The sequence below is a fragment of the Bison bison genome, unplaced genomic scaffold, assembly GCF_000754665.1.
Source record: "Bison bison bison isolate TAMUID 2011002044 unplaced genomic scaffold, Bison_UMD1.0 scf7180017864322, whole genome shotgun sequence".
Taxonomy (NCBI): domain Eukaryota; kingdom Metazoa; phylum Chordata; class Mammalia; order Artiodactyla; family Bovidae; genus Bison; species Bison bison.
This window is the reverse complement of record NW_011494894.1, coordinates 3,492,897-3,516,896: the sequence shown is the minus strand read 5'-3', so window position 1 is coordinate 3,516,896 and position 24,000 is coordinate 3,492,897. Positions and strand designations below refer to the sequence as shown.

The following is a 24,000-nucleotide window of genomic DNA, read 5'->3' as shown; positions in this document are numbered from 1 at the left end:
CTCTTTGCGACCCCATGGACTGTAGCCCACCAGGCTCCTCAGTCCATGGGATTTTCCAGGCAAGAATACTGGACTGGGTTGCCATTTCCTTCTTCAGGGGAATAAATGTCCACTGTTGATGAAAACAACGGTGATAAAGATAGTGGTGCTCATGCTGACGTTACTTTTCCCACTGAAATGTGTTTAGAGTAAGGAGGAGTTAAGCCAATATTATTTTTCTTCCTTAAAAAAAATTTATTGAAGTATAGTTGGTCTCAGTGAACTCCGGGAGTTGGTGATGGACAGGGAGGCCTGGCGTGCTGCGATTCATGGGGTCACAAAGAGTCGGACATGACCGAGCGACTGATCTGATCTGATCTGATAGTTGGTTTACAATATGGTGTTAGTTACAGGTGTGCAGCAAAGTGAATCAGTTATACAGATACATATATCCACTCCATTTTAGATTTTTTTTCTCATATAGGTCATTACAGAGTATTGAGTAGAGTTCGCTGTGCTGCACAGTAGGTCCTTGTTGGTTATTCATTTTATATAGAGTAGTGTGTATATGTCAGTCCCAACCTCCCAATTTTTCCCTCCTCCCCTTCCCCCCCTCCAGTAACCATAAGTTTATTTTCTACATCTGTAACCCTATTTCTGTTTTATAGATAAGTTCTTGTAACCATTTTCTTAGATTATAAATATAAGTAATATTATATCACTTATATATTATATGGAGAAGGAATGGCAACCCACTCCAGTGTTCTTGCCTAGAGAATCCCATGGACGGAGGAGCCTGGTGGGCTACAGTCCACGGGTCGCAAAGAGTCGGACACAACTAAGCGACTTCACTATATATTATATGTTCACTTATAATATATAAGTGATATTATATGTTATTTGTTTTTTTCTGTCTGGTCAATTCCACTCAATATAACAATCTCTAGGCCCATCCATGTGCTGCAAATGGCATTATTTTGTTCCTTTTTGTGGCTGAATAACATACCACGCTCTTTTTTCATGCTCTTCACTGGGCAGATTACACCATGGAACAAAAACAGTTATATGATACCAAACAAATAATGAACAAAGCACTCTGTGTTACTGCAATTCACTGGTTATTGTCACAGCCAACCAGGCATTGGCAGCTATTAGATATTTCATCCGTCATTAGCAAGCAGCAAACGTAATAACTATATCACAGCAAAACCTATTGTTTTGGAGGAACTACTTTAACATCTCTGTCCACAGGATCTCTGGACAGAATCTTTTCTGAAATGGTCTATTACTTTTCTGTTTTCACACTATAAAGTACCACAAATAAAGAGGGAAAAGTCACCTTAAGTTAGTGAACAAAATTATAAGATGTAAGAATTGAAATGGCAAATAGAACTCTAACCCCATCATTACACAAATACGAAAAGCTGAGGCCAAGAAAATTGAAGGACTGGTGGTAATTAGGCAGCAGACGCTGAAGAGACGGAATGCAAAGTTTTTAAGTGCTGAGTGTCCATATTTAATACAGTTTAAGTTAAAATTGAATTATGGTATAGGGATTTTTCTATGCTTGTCTTGGCTATTACCCTGGGGCAGTAATTCAAACCTCATCAACTACTGCAAGGGTCAAAAAGGGAAAGAAAGAGAATGTGACAGCCAGCCTGCCTGAAAGATGTACAATTATCCAGATACTGAACCTGAGTGATGACAGCTGAAGTTGGGTCATTGAGATGAAAGAATATATCACCCAGACCATTAAGAGACATGGGTAAATTCAATTTAAATTTAATATCCAACATTTTTTAAGATGCGCCTCAGATATGAGATTAGATTTCCATGCATTCTTTGATTTTGACAAATTAAATATCTTCAAACTAATTTGTGTATCTTATTTTAAAAAAAATACACTAAAAAATGAAAATTAAGGATGCTTATTTCCGTGTCTAAAAATTTATATCCTCAACATTAAGAGAGTAAGGCCATTTATATAAAAGGTTTTCCACACATGGTAATGGCAGATATGCTTTACTTAATCCAATATTCACAAGTAACAAGTGTTGGGAGGATCCATCAGAGCCCTGCACTTTTCAAGTTGATTTTATCCAAATTACTTATACATTTTTCCAAAGGTAACAATGGCATCATTCATTCACCTAGAAAGGTAGAGTCCTGAAACACTCCCTAACCATTAGGAGAGACAGGTGGACAGATACGATCAGTTCACAAGGAATTTATGGTAAATCATATATACCCTGCTTTTCTCAACGTATAATGCAATAGAGGTCAGAGATTATGAATGTGGACCCTGCAGCCAAACCAGGTGGATTTAAAACCCCACTAAATGCCATCTACTCGCTGCATGACTCAGGCACGTTCTCTAAACTCTCAGTGCCTCCCTTTGCTTATGCTAAAATGGGAATAATGACAGCAATACCTTATAGGTTGTGGTAGGGATGAAAATGTTTGAATATATACATAAAGTACTTAAAACAGTACCTAGCACATACTGAATGTTATGAAAGTGTTAGTCACTCGATTGTGACCGATTCTTTGCAATCCCAAGGACTGCAGCCCACCAGGCTCCTCTGTCCACGGAATACTCCAGGGAAGAACAACTGGCGTGAGTTGCCATACCCTTCTCCAGGAGATCTTCCTGACCCAGGGATTGAACCTGGGTCTCCCACATTGCAGGCAGATTCTTTACCATCTGGGCCACCAGGGAAGCCCTACTGAATGTTACACTTCTTTGCTATTACTATGTTATTACATAAGGGACCATATAAAAGACAAATATTTCAGTCTGATGCCACAGTTTTGCTGATTTCTCAATGTCTTTTGGGTTTTATGTATATGTGCTAAGTCACTTCAGTTGTGTCTGACTCTTTGCAACCCTGTGGACTGTAGTCCGCCAGGCTCCTCTGTCCATGGGATTCTCCAGGCAAAAATGGGAGTGGGTTACCACGCCCTCCTCCAAGGGATCTTCTTGACCAGGATGGAACCTGTGTCTTATGTCTCGTGCACTGGCTTTATAGGTCTTACCAGTCTACATCTATCAGTGTCTCAGTGGTAAAGAATCTACCTGTCAATGCAGGAGACCTGGGTATGATTCCTGGGTTGGGAAGATCCCCTGCAGAAGGAAATGGCAACCCACTCAAGTATTCTTGCCTAGGAAATCCCATGGACAGAGGAGCCTGGCCGGCTACAGTCCATGGGGTCACAAAGAGTCAGACATAACTTAGCGACCAAACAACAACTAATCTACGTCTATTACATAGTTCTGTCAAGCAACTATCAAAAGCTCAAATAATCCACCCAACAACTGTTGGTGATTCATCACTCATAGGCTATTAATTTTCACTGGTTCTGTCCTATCTAATGCTCTGCTTTATGTGGGTCATTTCCTTTGGTGTCTAGAATTTATTTCCCACAGATAGTAGAAAATGTGCTCTTCTCAGCCTTGGGACTAGGAGAAGAGGGTGGGGAAAGGCCCATCCCCCAAACTCTGACCGGGAACATTTGAACTGGAAAGATGTATAAAAGGAACTTAACACAGAATCTACTATGAGGGAGAGACTGTGGTATCCTAGGCACTTTGGGCATGTTTTCCTCAATTAATTCCCAAAGTAACATTCTGGAAAACATGTCTTAAAACTTAGGGCTCAGAAATGTTAAGTAAAACAGACCTGAGCAATCGAAAGTGACACAACCAGCATTTAAATGCACTCTATGTGACCTGGAAGCCTTGCCCCACTATGGAAACAGGCTGCCTGCTCTCGGATATGATCCACTCTCCCTCCCCTGCCACAGACAGACACGCACACACACAAATGATTCCATTTACCTGTTTTAGATATATTTGACATTCATAGGGTTTAATTCAAAGGAAGGATTCAAGAGGTGGTAGACTGGGAAGGAGTATGATCATCACTGTTTCTCACCACCTGCATCCTTACTTCTTAATTTCTTATACAGTCTCATTTGAACTTGAATTGAAGCATGAACACACATACATACACAATTACAAGAAGGCCTCATTGTGCCCGAAATGTGAATTCTTGAGTATATTTTTCTCTTTTCTATAATCCCTTTACAGCTATGAAGACTATCTCAGATTAAATCCTATACCTTGAATTCAGTCTATTAGAAAACCTAATCCTGAAATGCAAGATTTTTTTAAATTTATTTATTTTAATTGGAGGCTAATTACTTTACAATATTGTATTGGTTTTGCCATATATTTTAGTAAGAAATCGACAAGACACTCTTAAAGATAGCTCAGGAAAATGGCTATAAAACATGATTTCCTTGTTTCCACAACAATTTAGAGCCTCTAGAGAGAGAATATGGGAGGCTTTTCCACTTGGTAGAAGGCAGTGCACTGAAATTACTAATTGGTAGCTAACTCTAGTTATGTTATCCTGCTACTAAGCCTGCCCACATTGAATTAAGTGGGAAGAACTTTTGAGGCCCCATTCACACTCTATGTTCACAGTTTAGAAACATAAATCCAAAGCAAGAACAAATAATATAAAAACTGGAAAAGAAATATCATCTTTTAAACTCCTTTAGAATTGTGCCTCCCATTCCCAGCCTATTTTCCTGGTCTAGTCTTTTTTTCCTGGTCTAGTCTTTATTTTCCTTTATCCAGTACCACTTTTTTAATTGTTATATTTGCATGCTTCCCTTTTCTTGTTTTTGTTTTAATTTTTATGAAATATAGTTGGTTCGGGGGTGGGGTGCTCCCCAGGTGGCGCTGGTGGTAAGGAACCTGCCTACCAATGCAAGAGACACAAGAGATACTGGTTCAATCCCTGGGTTGGGAAGATCCCATGGAGGAGGAAACGGCAACCCACTCCAGTACTCTTGCCTGGAGAATCTCATCGACAGAGAAGCCTGACGAGCTACAGTCCATAGGGTCACAAAGAGTTGCATATGACTGAAGCAACTTATGACGCATACATACTTGATTTATAATGCTGTGTCAGTTTCGGTGTTCAGCAAAGTAATTCAGTCATACACGTGTGTGTGTGTTCTTTTCAAGATTCTGGCTTTACAGGCCAAATAGCCTCTGTTGTACTATTCAACTCTGCCATCACAGTGTGTAGATAGTCAAGACAATACTAAAATAAATTGATGTAGCTGTGTTCTAATAATTATAGAACAGGAGGAAGGCTGAATTCTTAAAATCCAGAATGTCATGGATGGGGATTGTAATACTCTAGTTTTCTAAAGCATTTTTTATCATGTTTACAGAAAACAATTCAGAATCTGCAGGATTTTGGAAGAACTGAAAATATTTGACACTATAATATCACTCAGAGCTCAGCAGTAACATAAGATTTTCTTATTTTTAGCAATGTGCTTTTACATGGCTTCTTTCTGACCACTGTACTCAGTTCTCTAAGCAGTTATTTTGTCCGCCAGCTTCTACACCAGCATTTTACTACAATGTTTCTGACACAGTACTTTTTTTCTCAATTTTTGAAGTGCTACAAAATGTTACTTTCTATCAGTCTAAAATTTAAAATAGAAATTATTCAAGCCAATGGTTTTAAACCCTTCTAACAACTATGGGACACTTTGAGAATCTAATGTACATTATGGGTCATCTCTCCAGAAAATAAGATTATAAACTCCTGAGGCTTAACGTACCAGAGGTTCACAGAATTTGAGTCACAGAGCTCATTTCAACCTTTATTGGACAATGAGGAAAAATGGAGGAAAAAAGCATCTTCTTTTAAAATGATGAATTTTAATTGCATAGTAGTTAAGCATTATTAAATATCCTTTGAATTTTCATAAAATCCTGGGGGACAGGAAGCACAACTATTCACTTATTAGGAAATCATATGGACTATTCACATGAGAAAATAATTCAGAGATGTTCAGTGATCTGGTCAAAAGTACACGGTGAATACTGTTAGAATCAGGACAAACCCAGGTCTTCTAGTTACAAATTGTATTTTTTTTTCTTTGCTTTATGTTTTTTAGTCCAGTGCTTGGCAAATGTTTTCTATAAAGGGCCAGATAGTAAAATTTTCAGCTTTGCAGCCATACAACCTATGATGTACTGTTCAACTCTGCCATTATAGCATGAAGGTAGCCAAAGACAGTACTAAAATAAGTGGACACAGCTGTGTTCTAATTACATAACAGAAGCAAGGTTGGATTTTGCCCACAGGGTCATAGTTTGCTGACCCCTGCATTATTTCACTTCTACATCAAAGGTAAACTTAGTTGTTTAATTTATTTTCCTAAATGGTTTTACTGTTTTTGTATCATCATAATTCTGACCTTGATAAGTGATCATTAATAAAATGCAGTTGGCCCTCCATATCTTTGGTTTCTGTATCTGAAGATTTAATGAACCATGGATCAAAAATATTTGAAAAAAAATTTCCAGAAAGTTCAAAAAAGCAAAACTTGAATTTGGCAAATGCTGGCAACTATTGCCATAGCATTCATATTGTATTTACAACTACTTACATGGCATTTACATTAGGTATTAAAATTAATCAAGAAGTGAATTTAAAGTATATGGGTTAAAGTATAATCTATAGGTTATATACAAACACTGTACTACTTTATATAAGAGAATTGAGTATCTATGGATTTGGGTACCTCTGGGGGTTCTGGAGTCAGTTCTTCCACGTATATCAAAAGGTGACTGTACTCTAAATGCTAATGGAACCCTATGCAGTATCACTAATGAGTGGCAGCAAAATCTCTGCCAAGAAACTAAAACTAGAATTTTATATATTGATTCTTATTTTCATTTTGAGATAGTGACGCTGATGAAACTCTGTAGAGGGAGGTAAATTTGGAACACAATCTCCTTCAGTAGCACAATATTAGATGTGAAAAATGAAAATCCTATTGCAGTGATGGAGTTAAGGAGACACAATTTGAAAAAGCAAATTAAAATACAAACTATATTTTGTTATCATGTTTAATTACTTGGACTATTAAATAACATTCAAGGAAGTATCTAATTAGTATATTTGCTTGTGGAAGTTATTAGGGCTGTCACAAAATACCCTGGTTCTTCTGATCTCAGGGCAGGAGAGCACTTCCCCACCTATACTCTTGAAGGTAGTCTGGCTAATGTCATGTTGGTAAAAACAGTGTGTTCACACACACAAAGCATGATCAGCCAGAGGTCAGTTTTCCACACTCTCCTTCTTACAAGGGCAGGGCCCTCCCATTGATCCACACTGGACATACAATGTGATCAGGAAATAAACTTTTAATTCTGTAAAGCCAACAAAATGTGAGGGTTGTTTACTACAGAAAATAACTTGGCAGATACAGAGGCACAGATTTTTTAAAATGATATAGAAAAACATTTATACAAATAGTAGTTCATTTGGTAAAGAATCAGCCTGCAATGTGGGAGACCCGGGTTTGATCCCTGGGTCGGGAAGATTCCCTGGAGAAGGGAATGGCTACCCACTCCACTATTCTGGCCTGGAGAATTCCATGGACAAAGGAGCCTGGTGGGCTACAGTCCATGGGGTTACAAAGAGTCGTACATGACTGTCTGACTTTCACTAACTTTTATTATTCTCAACTAATAGTTAACACCTTGCTTCATTATATATTATTCTGATGATCACATTTTAGGCCACCTAAATATCATTAAAATCATTCATTTCATTAGATCAAACTACAAATTAACTAGATGAAGAAACTAGTCAAATCTAACACTGAGCATTGTGAGAATAACCAGTTTGAGCACATCTTAAGTATGTGAAGGCAACATTATAAATATTATAATAATTAAAATGAATGGATCAAATCTTTAAGAAAGAATGAACTTTCTTTGTTAACATTAGTAACATAAATAAATGTAATATAAAGTTTAATAATAAAATAAAAATTACCCTAGTAACAAAATTAGTTTTGATTTATTATACTGTCATTCAGTGTACAAACTGTTTTTACATACACGTTTATTTAACCTTCACAACAATTTTGATTGTGAGAAACACTAGCCCTCTTTGATAAAGAAGAAAATTCAGGATAATAGAAGAACTATGATTTGCTTAAAAGAATACAACCCTAGTTAGCAGTAAAGACAAAACCTAAACAACTTCTCTAAAATGAAATCTGATGTTCTTTCTCCTGCATCACTTCTTTAAAAAAATACGGAGAAATATTTTCATTCTGAGAGGTACAATGTAAGTAAAACTACATGAATACATACAGAACTTCATTGACTTGCAGTAAAATATTTATTAGGAGGTCATGTCTACATCTGTTTTTTTATGCATCAAATGAAATTTAAACAGAGTTTCTATTAAGTCATCCACAGGTAGCAGTGAAGTAACCTATTAAAACCTGCATTGTTTGAACAGGAGCTGCTTAAGCGGATCATGATTTATTCCATACCCTCTCTTTCTTTTTCCTTCTCTTGCTGCTTGCCTTTGGAAATTTTTTGTTAGCATCTACAATAAGGGAAACTTAAACTTAGAGAGGAAAGGCACAACGTATCAACCAAACTTGTCCACTTGTATGTTGTTTTTTCTTTAAAAATAAAGTTAATAGGGAAAGAAGTTTAAGATTAGTAATTAACATGCATTTTTGAGACCTGTGGCACTGAAGAATTGATGCTTTTGAACTGTGGTGCTGGAGAAGACTCTTGAGAGTCCCTTGGACTGCAAGGAGATCCAACCAGTCCATCCTAAAGGAAATCAGTCCTGAATATTCATTGGAAGGACTGATGCTGAAGCTGAAACTCCAATACTTTGGCCACCTGACGCAAAGAGCTGACTCACTGGAAAAGACCCTGATGCTGGGAAAGACTGAAGGCAGGAGAAGAAGGGGACGACAGAGGATGAGATGATTGGATGGTATCATCGACTCAATGGACATGAGTTTGAGCAAGCTCCAGGAGTTGGTGATAGACAGGGAGGCCTGGCATGCTGCAGTCCATGGGGTTGCAAAGAGTCAGACACAACTGAGTGACTGAACTGGACTGAACTGAACTGTGACTTTCAAAAGTTCATATGATCAATATTTCCTCCAGTGGTACTTTAGAACCAAAAGATGGCTGCCTGGAATTCTTTTCTGTTTAAAATTAATTATTTGCATTGTACCTTATGTGCACACAAACCACAATAATTACTCATGAACCTTATTTGGCACAGGTACTTCTTTTGCATATATCATGTTATACTTTCAGTATCACATAAATAACAATGCCAATTTCCAAGAGTAAGATTGCACAAGTCTAGATTTTTTTTTTAAAGGATTGGGAAGAAAACAAATATGTAGCATAATTACTAGCTTTAAGTAGACAGGCCCAGACAAATGTTATTACATTCCTTCCCTATCACATGCAGTACTTGAGACAATTTTAAAAAAATGTTTTTCTGATAATCATCCCACCTACAGTTTTAATCACATTCTGAGCAATACTTGCATATTTAGGGGTCAATCATATGTTCTTTAAAACCTATAATGTATGACAAATGTGCTGCATGTCAGTGGTTGGGAAAGGAGAAAAGACAAGATTAAAAATAGATTCTGTATTTATTCAGGGCATGAACTTCATGACAATTCTTTGCTTCCAACTTTAAGGTAATTTCACAATCACACGATTTAACATTGATTGCTTTCCAGAAGATTAAAAATATGTTAATGCAAACTTTTTGAAAGCTTATTTTGTTGCAGAATATAAGCAATTTCTGCCTTGAACACACCCAAGATATGGATGACTACGATGCTGATACCATATTCCTCTCACTGGCACTTTCAGTTTCTTTTATATCTACACTTGCTTGCTCTGCATTCTGCTACCACAAATAATAATAATAAACACTGCCTCACTCCTGGGAAGACTACATCCATAACACTACTGGATCACTCCTGGGAAGATTACATCCATAACACTCCTTCCAACTAGCATAGCATTCTAAGGACTCAGTGCTCTGAATCAAACCTCTTTGTGGCTGACAAACATACATACCAATATACATAATGAGAAAAGAAGATGACTAATCTATTTCATTATTATTGCTCTAGAGTCTTTAACACTATTTAAGTAAGAATTCTGCTTTACTGTCTATCAAATATAATTTACACTCTGCAAACTTAACTACTGTTCAGAAGGCATTTTTCTTCTCTGAGAAAGAAATGCATTTTAACTTGGAAAATAAACCTATGTGAAGATTTTGAATGGTAGGAACATATATATATATACACACATACATTTCTTGAGACAGGTTTTCCTTTTGTTCATTTTAGTAGATTAGAAGAGAAACAGAGCAGCAATGACCCAAAACAATTTCTTAATTTCAACTTCTGAATTTCAACTGCACAGCATTAGCATTACAGATTTTGGAAAAAGAATAATCTACTTTAACAAACTGGTATAAAGAAAAATGCAAGGAGATTGTGGAGTCAGAGCTGGAAGTCACCTTGCAGGATAATTCACCTTTTAAGCTGCTTGAAAGAAGTTCAGCTTTCCTTTAAAATGGGTTCCCAAAATCCAATATGCAGGTCTCAGAGAATATCCAAGAGACTAGTGAAAGGCCACTGAATTATGGGTATACCAAATAAATACGATAGCACCTAACAACCAAAGCTGCAATGACATCACCCCCAGGAAAATGCTGGCTGTCAAATTCTACACCCCACTGCCTCAAGTCTGCTCATTTCCAAGTCCAGTTAGTGGTTTCATGAGATAACAAAATTGTACAGAAAAGCTCTTACAACTTTTTCCTCACCTTTTAAGCTATAGTTTTTGTTGTTGTTGTTGTATGTTTGTTTTTTATCATTTCCAACAGGAAGGTCCTAGATTCCCTGATAAAGATATGCATAAGGCTTTACACTTTTCAATATACTCTTGGCATTTTCAAAATTGACCTTTTCTTTTTATCAGGAATTGTTTGTCTAAACTACTCTCTAGTTTTTTTCTCCCTTTTGTCTACTCAGGTAAGCATTATGCCAAACAGGTGAAACAGGAGCTTGCAGAAAATCTGTGACCATTGTCCTAACAGCGTCAGCAATTCAATAATTCAATCAAGGTATAAGGAAATTGAGAGACTCGGTGGCTGGCTCAAAATACAGAAAAACTAAACATAAAAATTATATACTTGAATCCAATCTCTATAACTCAAGGGGAAGAAAACAAGAGTCCTTTGTAAATACAAGAAACATTACTCCAAGGAAATGTTTTCCATAAGACCTAACATGCTGCTTTGAGATTCTGAAGTTGCTATAGACCCCAGTGCTATCTTGTTATTCGCATTCTGACACTCAGAGATCATGATGATTCACTGATAAGCTTGGGCAAATCCTGGCTCTGGCATTTCAATTTACTTTCCACTGGGGAAAATTTTATTATATTTTAATGCCTTCTGGGAGCAAAATCACCTTACATCTTATTCTAATCTTTAAATTGACCTCAAAATAGAATACAGTTTTCCATTACATCACTTTTGCCAACAGACTTTCCTAGAGTTTAAGTGATTTCTTATTAGCTTTAAAAGAACTGAAAATTTAAAACATTAAACTTCCCATGGCACCATTCTCAGAGACAAGTATATTTCCATTCATAAACTCTCTTTTGAAAAAAAAATTTATTGGAATATAGTTGATTTACAATGTTGTGTCAATTTCAAAAAACAGTTATACATACACATATATCCACTCTTCCTGCTAGATTATTTTCCCATATGGGCCATTACAGAGTACCGAGTAGAGTTGCCTGAGCTATACAGTAGGTCCTTATTAGTTACCTATTTTATATATGGTAGTGTGTATATCAGAAGGAAATGGCAACCCACTCCAGTGTTCTTGCCTGGAGAATCCCAGGGACGGGGGAGCCTGGTGGGCTGCCGTCTATGGGGTCGCACAGAGTCAGACATGACTGAAGCGACTTAGCAGCTTAGCAGCAGTGTGTATATGTCAGTCCCAAACTCCCAGTGTATCCCTCTCCCCTCCCTTATCCTCTGGTGACTATAAGTTTGTCTTCTACATTCATGACTCTACTTTTGTTTTGTAAATAAGTTCATATATACTCTTTTGTTTTAGATCCCCTTCCCCATATAAGCTATCTCATATGCCATCTGTCTTTCTGTGTCTGACTTACTTCACTCAGCATGACAATCTCTATGTTGCTTTCTCTCTTATGGATTAATGCAATAACCTTCGCAATGGCCTTCCTGCTTTCCCTTTTGCCCTCTGAACAGCAACATGAGTCACATTAGGACTCTGCTGAAATTTTTCCTTGGCTTCCCACGGAATTGAGGACATTGTCACAACTATCAGGTCCTAACATGCTCCGGCCCCCGTTCATCTTGCTAACCTTGCTTCTTCTTTGCCATGCTGTGCCCTCTGCCTGAACTCATCTCTGCATTCTTCTCTTCCTGCCTTGGGCTTCCTGGGTGGCTCAGCAGTAAAGAATCCACGTGCCAAGGCTTGCCAATTGCAGGAGGTACAGGTTCGATCCCTGGGTCAAGATCTCCCTGGAGAAGGAGACAGCAACCCACTCCAGTGTTCTTGCCTGGGAAATCCCATGGACAGAAGAGCTTGGTGGGTTACAGTCCATGGGGTTGCAAAGAGTTGGACACGACTGAGCACACACGCATGTATGCTGGTTCCCTGGCTGATTTTGTTTCATCCTTTAATCTTTAGCTTAAGCATTACCTGCTCTGAGAGCTCTTGAATCAGTCTGCTCTCGAGCACCTCCCACTCCACTATCGACTCTGCATCCCCCACATGAATTTTTATGGAGCACTTATCACCATTGATAATGGTCTTGTTTTTCAGGGCACTGACTGATTTTGGGTTTCCTCAAAGCCAAGCTCTCCAGGAGGGAGCCTGTTTACCTTGTCTTTCTAGTCTGTCTGAATTAAAGAATAAACCAACAAATAAAAATTGAGGAAGGAAAACAACTAAAATGAAGCTTCCTAATACAACAACATGTATAAATTTTCGGCCATTTAAAATAAAATCAATTTATTTATTTTAATTGACCATTTTTTTAAACTTCTTTTTCTTCACAGCATCAACTAGCACTGCCTATGAACTGTACTGACCTGCTGCCTAAATATTCACTTCAACAGTCAACGTTTGGACACCTCTCTCTTCATTGCATTACTCCCCAAGGCCTGTTGATTCTTGCATCTAATTATTTCAACCTTTTGTCCTAATCCCATTTCTCAACACCAGCTCCAATCCTCCCAGTCAATACTCTGACTCTTCTGTGGATCACGGTAAAGGCCTCTTAACTATTCCCTCACTGTCTGTCTCCACATATTCTATTCCACACAGATGCATCTTCTAAGGTTACTTTTAACCTATTAACTCACTTTCCAAAAAAAAAAAATTCCTTTGTTCTTAGTACAGTAGGTCCAAACTTCTCAAAAATCAAACTATATTCAACTGTGTTCTTCCCATTTGAATCAGTCAATAACATTTCCCACTACCCAGTTAAACAATTCCTCTGGTCTACTTGAATACTACTCTGTCTTAAAAATAAGTCAGGCTCATTCTCTCTTGGTATTTTTGCTTAGCTCTCTCACAGACCAGGAGGCTTTTATTCCCTCCACCAATCTAAACCAAAACATTTTCTTCAAAGCATAGCTCAAACCCAATTCTCTAATTAAGCCTTTTCCTCCTCTTCTAGCCCACATGTTCTTTCCTTTTTCTCTTCTTATAGCACTGAAACAATCATTCCATGTAATATTTGATTCCACAAGACCTAGTTCTGTTATTATTCCATTATTTCCTAACCGTAAATTTTATCTCCCAAATTAGATTGCAAACCAAAGCGGTGTTCTTATTTCCTTTTACACTCACAGCAGCAGCAAAAGTAGCATAGATTTCAGTAGGAGCTACTATGTTGACTTGATTTACACAGTCCTAAAGATGATCCCTTCAACTACAAACAACCATTTTGGATGGCCTGTAATTCCTAAACGGGCTTCCCAGGTTGTTTAGTGGTAAAGAATCTGCCTGCAATGCAGGGCGTGCAGGTTCGATCCCTGGGTGAGGAAGATTCCCCTAGAGGAGGAAATGGCAACCCACTCCAGTATTTCTGCCTGGGAAATCCCATGGACAAAGGAGTCTGGTGGGCTACAGTCCATAGTGCTGAAAAAGAATTGGACACGACTGAGCAACTCAACAACAGTTCCTAAACAGATCATACTCTGTTACCCCTAATCTTTCCCACATGAACCCCCGATGACTACAAAGCTCTCATTTTATTAATGCCTTTAATTACCTGAAGTGAAGTGTTAGCTATTCAGTTGTGTCCAATTCTCTGTGACCCCATGGACTGTAGGAATTCTCCAGGCAAGAATACTGGTGGGTTGCCAGTATTCTTTCTTTTTCTAGGGAATCTTCCCCATACATTTGCATCAAATACCCTTAAGCCATAGCACCTGGCAGGCTATATGGTAAATGACAATTTGCCTACTGATCTCCCTGACTGGTCTGTGTGCCACTTGGGCCCAAATAATTTACCTCTTATCTTTACAGTGGGAGACAAATCATGTTTTATTATTTACTGAATAAATAAATGAGCAAAAATGTTAGTAACCTGTTTAAGGAATTAAGAATTTAGTGTAATAAGTTATCAATGGAATGTTATGTAATTTCCAACATGCTGTACTTCATCTCATTTAGAATCTCCATCTGTTTTCTAATTCCAAAAATAATTATTAAGCATCCACTATGTGTCAGGTATTGGGGGATACAGAAAAGACTCAAATACACAAAAATCCCAGAATGTGCATCTTACTAGATGACCTAAGCAATGGAGAACAGTGTTTGCTCTGAATTAGTTGGAATCCAGAGAGTATTTCAGGACCAAAGGTTTCTCTATACGGGGATGCTGGCGCTGAGATGATGCCAGCGTGGGCCAAAATGATGGCAGTTTGAATGGGGAGCAGTAGTTAAATTTTAGATCTCCTTTAAAGGCATAGCCAGCAGGATTGACTGATGAACTGGGAGTAAGGAATGAGAGAAAAAGAATTGTCGACAACGTACGTTAGCCTGTGCCACTGTAAAATGGAATTTGTGAAGGGTTAGAAGGGTATGGTTTTGGAAAGAGCATGTAGATATATGAAGAGATTCTCTTAAGTTAGACCCTAAATTTTAACATTCTATTTTATATAACTGAACTTCTCTTGGGCATATTTGTAATGAATAGTAAGGGTCACTTTGACTTCTTAGATAAATTGTCTACACTAAGCAGAAAAATCTGGGCCAGTGTCCGCCAGTGCAGCTCCATGACACACTGCCTGTATCAGACACCCCACAAGAAGCCACTGAGACGGAGTCTCCCAGACCGTCTCAAGTTCATTGTTTAAACAACCAATGCAACGCAGCTTAGTGCTAGAGGTTACAATGTCCTCAGTTTCTAAAAACCACTTCAAAGGTCAGACAATTATTAGCAATATTAATAATTACACTGAATTTTATTAAATAATGACTTGGATATCAAATGGAGACTTATGCAAAAGGCCAAACGTTTATCTTGCCCTAGACCATAAAACTAGTCTAAGGTCAGAGCAGACTGCCTTGACCTTAGAGTAGAAGACCATGGAGTAAATGTCACTGACCTAGAATGACTTAATCAACCTCAGATTAAAGCCTGAGGTAGAACAGTAAGAGATGTGAGCTGTCAGGGAGCTACCTAAACAACCTAAATAATCAGCTACTGTGCTTAATGGCTATAATTTGGGGTAAGGCTGGTAATAATGGTTTATTTTTTTTCATGTGTTGAAGTATATGTCTGCAAAACTTACTGAATTTGGGATTCAAAAAATGAGACTGTTTATAAACACAGGATGCAACAGTAAGTCTGTATAATGACTAAGTCTCTTGGAGAATAATTTAGTGGTGGTCACGATGAGCTATAACGTGGACTTTTTGAGTTTTCACTGGGCAGAAACAAACCCTTCCCACTCTGTCTGTGAGCTTTTTTTTTTCCTTCCAGACTCTAAGTAGTTTACCCAATAAACAGTTATTTCCATAGTAGAAATGGCCAAGCCGTCTAAGCTCCATAGTTAACCTATTATTATGGTTAGAAATCAAGGTTGCCATTCTTCCAGATTTTCACAGCCACACAACTTTTGACCTAGCCGATGGAAATGTCAGAGTAAACATAGGTCTTTGACCTCTTAACGAAGGCAAACATCGACATGCTAAGGTATTTATTTCACTGGCAAGTGATTCAGCACAAAAAGGCCATTACGGTGGATCCGCGTAATGACAGGACACTACAAATTCCTCTCAAAGGAAAATTTAAGCAAGAGTTCATCCATAAACTGTCCATGTTCTCTTATTCAGGACTTTGACAGAAGTACTCATTTGAAAACTGTAGGCACTTCATAATCTACCAATGGCAAACAATAAAATTAAAGCCTTTAGAAAATTAATTCGCGTGCCCAAATCAGAGGTCGGGCTCATGAGAGGAAATCTCATCACAAGCATATGTGCAAGAGGAGAATTCCTTTTGCACACATATTTTCGGCATAACTGTGATGGGTCCATTTTCTTCCCTTCGTTGAAAATTATGCTTTAAACCTACCTCCTTCCATGAAATAAGATAGCTGTAACCCCTCCCAATTCTCACAGCATGGCAAGCATAGCTTTCACTATAGGGTCTGTGTTTATATCCTCGGAATATTTCTTGGGCACTGAAGAATAACAGAAAAGAAGTTGCCTACATGTACCCATTCTGCTGCCTAGGGGGTGCTGAGTGGATGCAGTCAGTCCCAAAAAAGAGACCATGTTCCACTTTCAAACACTATGACATTCAATGTGATGAAAAGATAAAAGGTCAAGGGCTTAACGTTTCATTCTTTTTGTAATCCTCATATTTCACTGTTAATTTTTTACAGATTTGTGTTACTGGAAAAACATAATGCATAAAAAGGTCTGAAGCAATCATAATAGACAACCACATAAGAATAGAACAATCTGCTAAAATGTAGAGTTAAATTTTATAAGTTGAAGAAAGTGATATCCAATAAGAACTTCATGAAAAGAATGTCAAAACTGTACTCAAATCATTTCTTTCTGTACTAAAGAATCAAAGATGCAGGACAATTTTAAACTACTTGTTTGTCCCCTCTACCAAAATCATCATTTCAAGCCATTTCTTGATGTTCTTGTCCATTAGTCAAAGGACTCAACTGAACTGCTCCCGAGTTTTGGGTGGATTTTAAACAACTCGGTATTCTGAATCAGTAATTCATTTTCATCATTCCTTTGTTCAAACTCTCTTTTCAAAATCAATTTACTAGACTCTAGTTTTCTACCTCGAGAAGACCATTTTGACCAACTGTAAAAAAATTCAAACAAATGAATTTTAACTCACAAGCTGTACCAAAATTAAACAACAAAATAAGTTGTCTCCTACCTATGGTTGTAATAACAGTGCCAGCAAAGAAGAAGGAACTTCCCAAATCCCAGTGACTGATTTGATTGGAGGTGTTTCCTAAAGGTATAATCCCTGCATTTATTGCTGCCACTATTTGCTGCAAGTTTAAAAAGAAATGTATCAGTACACATGAATCACATGGAGACATCAAACAGCAAATATTCCCCCCAGACAACCCATTAGTCAAAAAGCATCAACTCTAAGGTCTACCCTTCCATTTAAAGTATACACTACAGATTAAAACTTTACACTGAAGAACTGAATACATTAAATTATAAGAAAAGTATATTTGATATCAAGAGAATGGATCTGCATAAAGTTTATCATATAGTGTTATGATATGCATTCATAATGTCATCTGGTACCACTGTTAGAAATTTATTTGAATTAACAACTAAATATAGCAATAATAAGCACCACCGAGTTAAAAATATCAGATTGCCAACTACAATTTAAGTAGTATATAATAGCTTCATCAAAAAAAAAAGTTTTTCTAAAATGCTAGTCATTTTGAATGGTAAATATAAGTATCCAATCCTGGATTGTGTACAACAGTATAGAGTATAAAATCAGTTGTTGTTGTTCAATCGCTAAATCATGTCCGACACTGCAGCCTCAGGGACTACAGTGTGCCAGGCTTCCTGTCCTTCACCATCTCCCGGAGTTTGCTCAAACTCATGATAAAATCAGTAAGGTCCGACAGTACAGGCTAAGACGACAAGGAACAGGCAACTGCCCTTCACCATCAAGCGTAAGTCAATCCATTGATATCGAGATTCTTAGAATCTCTACAGATTTTTGTAAATTCTATGACTGTGCACATCACCGATGACTTGTAAATGACAGTCAACAATATTCATACAAGAATACTAGAATCTAGATGCTGCCTTGAGTAGTAATACTGGGAGACAGACAGAAAGATGATATTATAATCCCTTCTCAATCATCAGATGTTAGGGAGGGAAGACAGAGCTCCAGAAACACAAACACAGAAGAGAATAAGGAGAAAATGATTGTGAAAGAGATAAATACAGATTGTGGCAAAAGATGTTTCTGTTGGAAATATAGTTTTTAAATATTTATCACACAATTTCCAGACTTTAAAATTGGAAGGAACTTCATTTGATAGGCAAGGAAATTAAAGACCTAGAGAGGTAAAGTGACTTGTTTAAAGTCATACAGTTTATTGGCAAATGGATAAAAACTACACTGGGAAAATGGATGTACTACCCAAAGAACTTACTGTCAGATGTAGAAGAGCAGATAATCTCAAGCTGAAATGCAATATAAAATTTCATTTGTCTGACTTGTCTTAATCTATAGGTTGAAACGTCAAGAGTTAATTGAATTGTAAGCTTTTATTTACTTTAACAACAGTATGTATTCACTGTTTAAAAAGTTTAGGAAAATACAGAAAGGAATAAAGAAGATAATACAAATTACTCACAATTCCAGAATTGAGAGACAACTACAGTTAATGTATTAAGGCGTCTACTCCAGGCATTCTGTTATACATTCTACATAGCCAGCCTTATGCACTATATGAAATGTATTCTCTATTTTTATTTAATATTATTCTACATGTGGTTTTCCTTGCAATTACCACATTTACTTAATCACTGCCATATATGTAGACGTACATGCTGTTCTAAAATTTGTTTAATTATAAAAACTGCTGTTACGAACATATTTGTGTATAAATATTTTTTTCATTTCTGAATATTTTTGTGGAAGAGATTACTAGAAATAAATTTGCCACATTGAAGATTATGAATATTTTAAAGCATTTGATATATAGTAGCAAGTAGCTATCCAAGAAGGCAGTTACAATTTATAACTGCCCCCACAGCAATTTACAAATGCAATTTACCTCTAATATTAATAATCTATCTTGACCGAACTGATAGGAATCGTTTACATTTATACGTCCTTTATTGTGAGTGAAGTTGAGTGCTAATGTTTCCTTTAACATATACTAAATGCACATGAATATACATATGTGCACATATATGCATAGCACACAAAGAAGCTAGTTTTGAGATCACTGATTTTGTTTATCTGACTCTCTACTACGAATACAATATCAGATAAGCAGGTCTCCTTAAAAATATTGAAAAATATTTTTTGCAGCTACTAACCTACTATTCTCACATAAACTTTAGAAGTATTTAGTTAAATTTTATAGAAATTTTCATGTTCACAGGTTTAATATATTTTTGTTGTTTAGATATATGTGTAATCTATAAATTAAGTAAGGAAAATGAATACGACTATGATAGTGAAACTTCCCATCAAATAACATGGTGTGAATCTTCAATTACTGAATCTTCTTTCATATTCTGAAATAGAGCATTTTTTATTATACTTCACATAGACCTGTAAGGCTATTTTTAGATATTTTACTTTTTTATATTTTAAATTACAATTGGTTATTGCTATTGTACAGACAAATACAGGCTTCCCAGGTGGTTCAGTGGTAAAGAAACTGCCTCCCAACGCAGGAGACTTGGGTTCAATCCCTTTGTCGGGAAGATCCCTGGAGAAGGACATGGCCCCCCACTCCAGTATTCTTGCCTGGGGAATCCCAGGGACAGAGGGGCCTGGCGGGCTATTGTCATAGAGTCACAAAGAGTGGGACAACCTGAGTGACTGAGCATGCACACAAACACAAATATATATTTCCCTTCTCTGAGCCAGCAACTCTCAGATTTTTTATCTCAAAAACAATTAGTGTCAAAAAATATTGCAGACATCCAGGAACATAGGAATGTGAGTTACAACTATTGATACTTGCATTTTTGGTTGAATTTCTAACTTTCAAATGTTTTGATTAATTCACATAAAAATAACAATGTGTTAACACATTTTTATGAAAAAGAATTATGTTTTCCAAAACAAAGATTTAGTGAGAAGACAGGCATTGTTTTAGGATTTTATAAATCTCTGAAGTGCCAGGCTTAATATAAAACAGTTACACTCTAATATATGCTTCTGCATCCAATCTGGAAAACAATATGGCAATTCCTCAAAAAATTAAAAACAGAACTACCATATAATCCAGCAGTTCTACTTCTTGGTATTTATTCATAAAACAAGGAAAACACTAATTCAAAAAGATACATGGACTTCTATGTTCAATTCAACATTATTTACAATAGTCAAGATACGGAAGCAACCTAAGGGGCCCATCAATAGACAAATGGATACATGTACAATGGAATATTACTCAGCCATTAAAAAGAGTGAAATCTTGCCATGAATGACCTAGAGGGTATTATGCTAAGTGAAATTAGTCAGAAAGAAAGAAAAATACCACATGATTTCACTTATATATGAAATCTGAAAAATAAAGCAAAACATAAACGAAAGCATAGATACAAAGGACAAACTAGTGGTTGTTAGAGGGGGAAGGGCAGGGAGCTGAGTGAAGTAAATGAAGGGGACTAAGAGTACAAACTTCCTTATAAAATAAATAAGTCACCAGGATGTAATATATAGCAAAAACTTCCTTATAAAATCAGTGTCACAAGGATGTAATATATAGCAAAAGGAATATAGTCAGTAACACTCTAATAATTTTGTATAGAACAGGAGGTTACTAGATTTATCAGGATGATTATTCTGTAATATATTTAAATGTTGAATCATTATGATTTACAACTGAAATGAATATAATATTGTATGTTAACTGTACTTTAATTAAAAAGTATATCTTCAACATATTCATTTATTCAAAAATATTTACCAATTGTTTATGGTGCTAGGCAATGGGGAGACAACAGGGAAGTAAAAACATGGGTGATATAATTGAAAAAAGATAAGACATGTCTTGTGATTCCACTTAATTAAGTAAAATTAATTATTTTAGTCCCTAGAAGCCAGCTAAGTCCTCCAACAACTGACAATATAACATCCATAGCCAGCATCATCATTTTAGTTTATTCTTTTGCTTGTCGATGACAAGGTTCGCAGCATCACCCAGACAGTTGGATAAGTTCCACAAATTATTTAAATCCAAAAGAAGCATATGTAGACTTAGAGACAGTAATGTCTGGCAACGTGTGGGTTGTAAATAGTTATCACAGAGCTGTCATTATTGCAACAGAAGCTTTAGATGGAACCAGGAACATGTCAAATCACTGTGAGAATGAGTCTACCATGAGGTCCTTTCTCTGAAATATTCTGATAAATTTATTTTATCTATTTGTACAAGGTCCCTTGGTCAACATCCAAAGGATATCAGATGCCCTTGGTGAGGGCACTGACACAGACCTAAGAGACTCTGTAATTTCAATGTCAGTTCGGGCCATCAGAGCACTTAACAAATGCCTTTCTGAGAACTGTTCCTGTATGTGCCATATTATGTGATTAAAGCAACAATCACCTCATGTACAATAAAAACTCACTTTTCCACTAAAGACAACTTTTATGAACAACCATATTGACAATTTATGAATAAGTTGTATTTTTTAGGTTAGGGTAAAGGAAATGTAGGACCCTCTGCATTTAATCCTAACATATTATTACCTGAAGTATTGATTAAGAGAGGACTTCCAAACATAAAACCTACAATAGAAATAGTATAAAATAATCTTCAATGGATTCACACTCAATTTTGCTTTTCAGCTCATCTACATAGAACGTGCATTAAGGAAAGGCAGTTGTATTAAATATATATATATATATACACCCACAAAGCTACAAAAAATTGTACAAATCTAACAAAGTAAATATATATGTATAGCGAAAAAAAATGAAAGGCAGTTGCATACATGATTCTATTCAAGAATAAGAAATTAAACTTAAGAAACAGAGCTCTGAGAGGCTTATACTCCTAGAGTTGATAAAGGTAATTGCTCTTAAAAGTAATTATTAAAAAAACCTTGGTTTCCATGACAATGGTGGCTTTAGAATCAAAGTTCACTGAGTTCTAATGGGAATTTGTGCATTTTTGAATTGTACTGTTTATGTCTCAATGTCATCTGGCATTTTGGAACTATATTGAGCTTTAACAGCAAACCATGCTGACACACTTATTTGTAAGAGACTAGTATAGGTTTCAGAGAAGGCAATGGCACCCCACTCCAGTACTCTTGCCTAGAAAATCCCATGGACGGAGGAGCCTGGTGGGCTGCAGTCCATGGGGTTGCTAGGAGTCGGACACGACTGAGCGACTTCACGTTGACTTTTCACTTTCATACATTGGAGGAGGAAATGGCAACCCACTCCAGTGTTCTTGCCTGGAGAATCCCAGGGACGGGGGAGCCTGGTGGGCTGCCGTCTATGGGGTCGCACAGAGTCGAACACGACTGAAGCGACTTAGCAGCAGCAGCAGTATAGGTTTGGAACTCAAGGCAATCGATGACAATCATGAAAATGTTCCTGGGAGTCCAATGCCCAAGAATAATTTTCTCATGTGTATTAAAGTACTTGACTAGCTTTAAGGAATAGCTATTAGAAAGTAAGCAACCCCAGGGAAGGCCTGAAGAACACACTGTTTTCAGAGTAGGTTATATTGTGAATCTTAAAATACAATTTCTGATTTCACGTTTTTTTCTCCTTTGCTCAGATGCTCAGATGTTCATGTTTACCAGAACAATACAGATTGTTCTGAAAGCCTACTACAGATTCCTCCCCTGTTAATATTATAATCAAGATGTCACTAAAATATGCTATTACACCTATAATCCTAAAAGTAGGGTCACACTAGTAATCTGAAAATTTGAAGTGATACAAGAATTTCAAACTGCAGGTACAAGGCACTGGCATCTAATTGGGCAACAGCAATGATGTACGGGGCTTCCCCAGTGCCTCAGCAGTAAAGAATCTGTTTGCAAGGCAGGAGATGCAGATTCAATCCCTGGGTTGGGAAGATCCCCTAGAGGAGGGCATGGCAACCCACTCCAGTATTCTTGCCTGGAAAATTCCACAAACAGAGGAGCCTGACAGGCTGCCGCCTATAGAGTTACAAAGAGTCAGACGTGACTGAAGCAACGGAGCACACAGGCACAATGATGTCCAGGAACTGGTTCAGTGACAGCTTCTTTTAACTGATATTTAAGACTGATCTCACATTTTCTCCTCTGAAAAAGAACATTATTTCTTCTACTCAACTGATATAATAGCTAAATCCAACTAGAGTTATACTGACATCTGTATAATGACAAAGTTCCTCAAAGAGGAACAAATACTCTCTTGCCAAATTTCTGTAAGACACAATTTTATACCTTTTTGGTCACTATATCTTTGTGGGGGAACTAATTTCACCCTGAGGAGGCTCTTCTTTAGGAAAGAAGTCAAATCACACATCTGACCATTTCACACAGGTCTGACCACTTCAACCATGTAAACAAGACCATTTTGAAAGACTTGAAGATGCATAATGAGGAAAGCAAAATAATTATGTTCTCATTGCCAAATGACTTTGTGGGAAGATATTATGTAGGTATCATTGCTATTTATTGTTATGCTACAAAAAACAATCATCATCCATCAATAATATGCAACGATGCTTGAGAACTTTTGCCAAAGGCTACAGGACCCTTTTTGATTTCATGGCTGCAGTCACCATCTGCAGTGATTTTGGAACCCAAAAAAATAAAGTCTGACACTGTTTCCCCAAC

The 24,000-nt window shown here is 37.0% G+C and overlaps 1 protein-coding gene across 2 annotated transcripts in view; it reads right to left on the bottom strand.

The window, feature by feature from the left end:
• The window catches only part of KCNK2 (potassium channel, subfamily K, member 2), a 248,957-nt gene that overhangs the window by 80,979 nt on the left and 143,978 nt on the right, over positions 1 to 24,000 (bottom strand). For both annotated transcript variants that reach the window (XM_010853063.1, XM_010853062.1), the window contains exon 3: positions 17,357 to 17,474. In XM_010853063.1, coding sequence (XP_010851365.1) covers positions 17,357 to 17,474 — 118 coding nt within the window. The remainder of the gene's footprint in view (positions 1 to 17,356; positions 17,475 to 24,000) is intronic.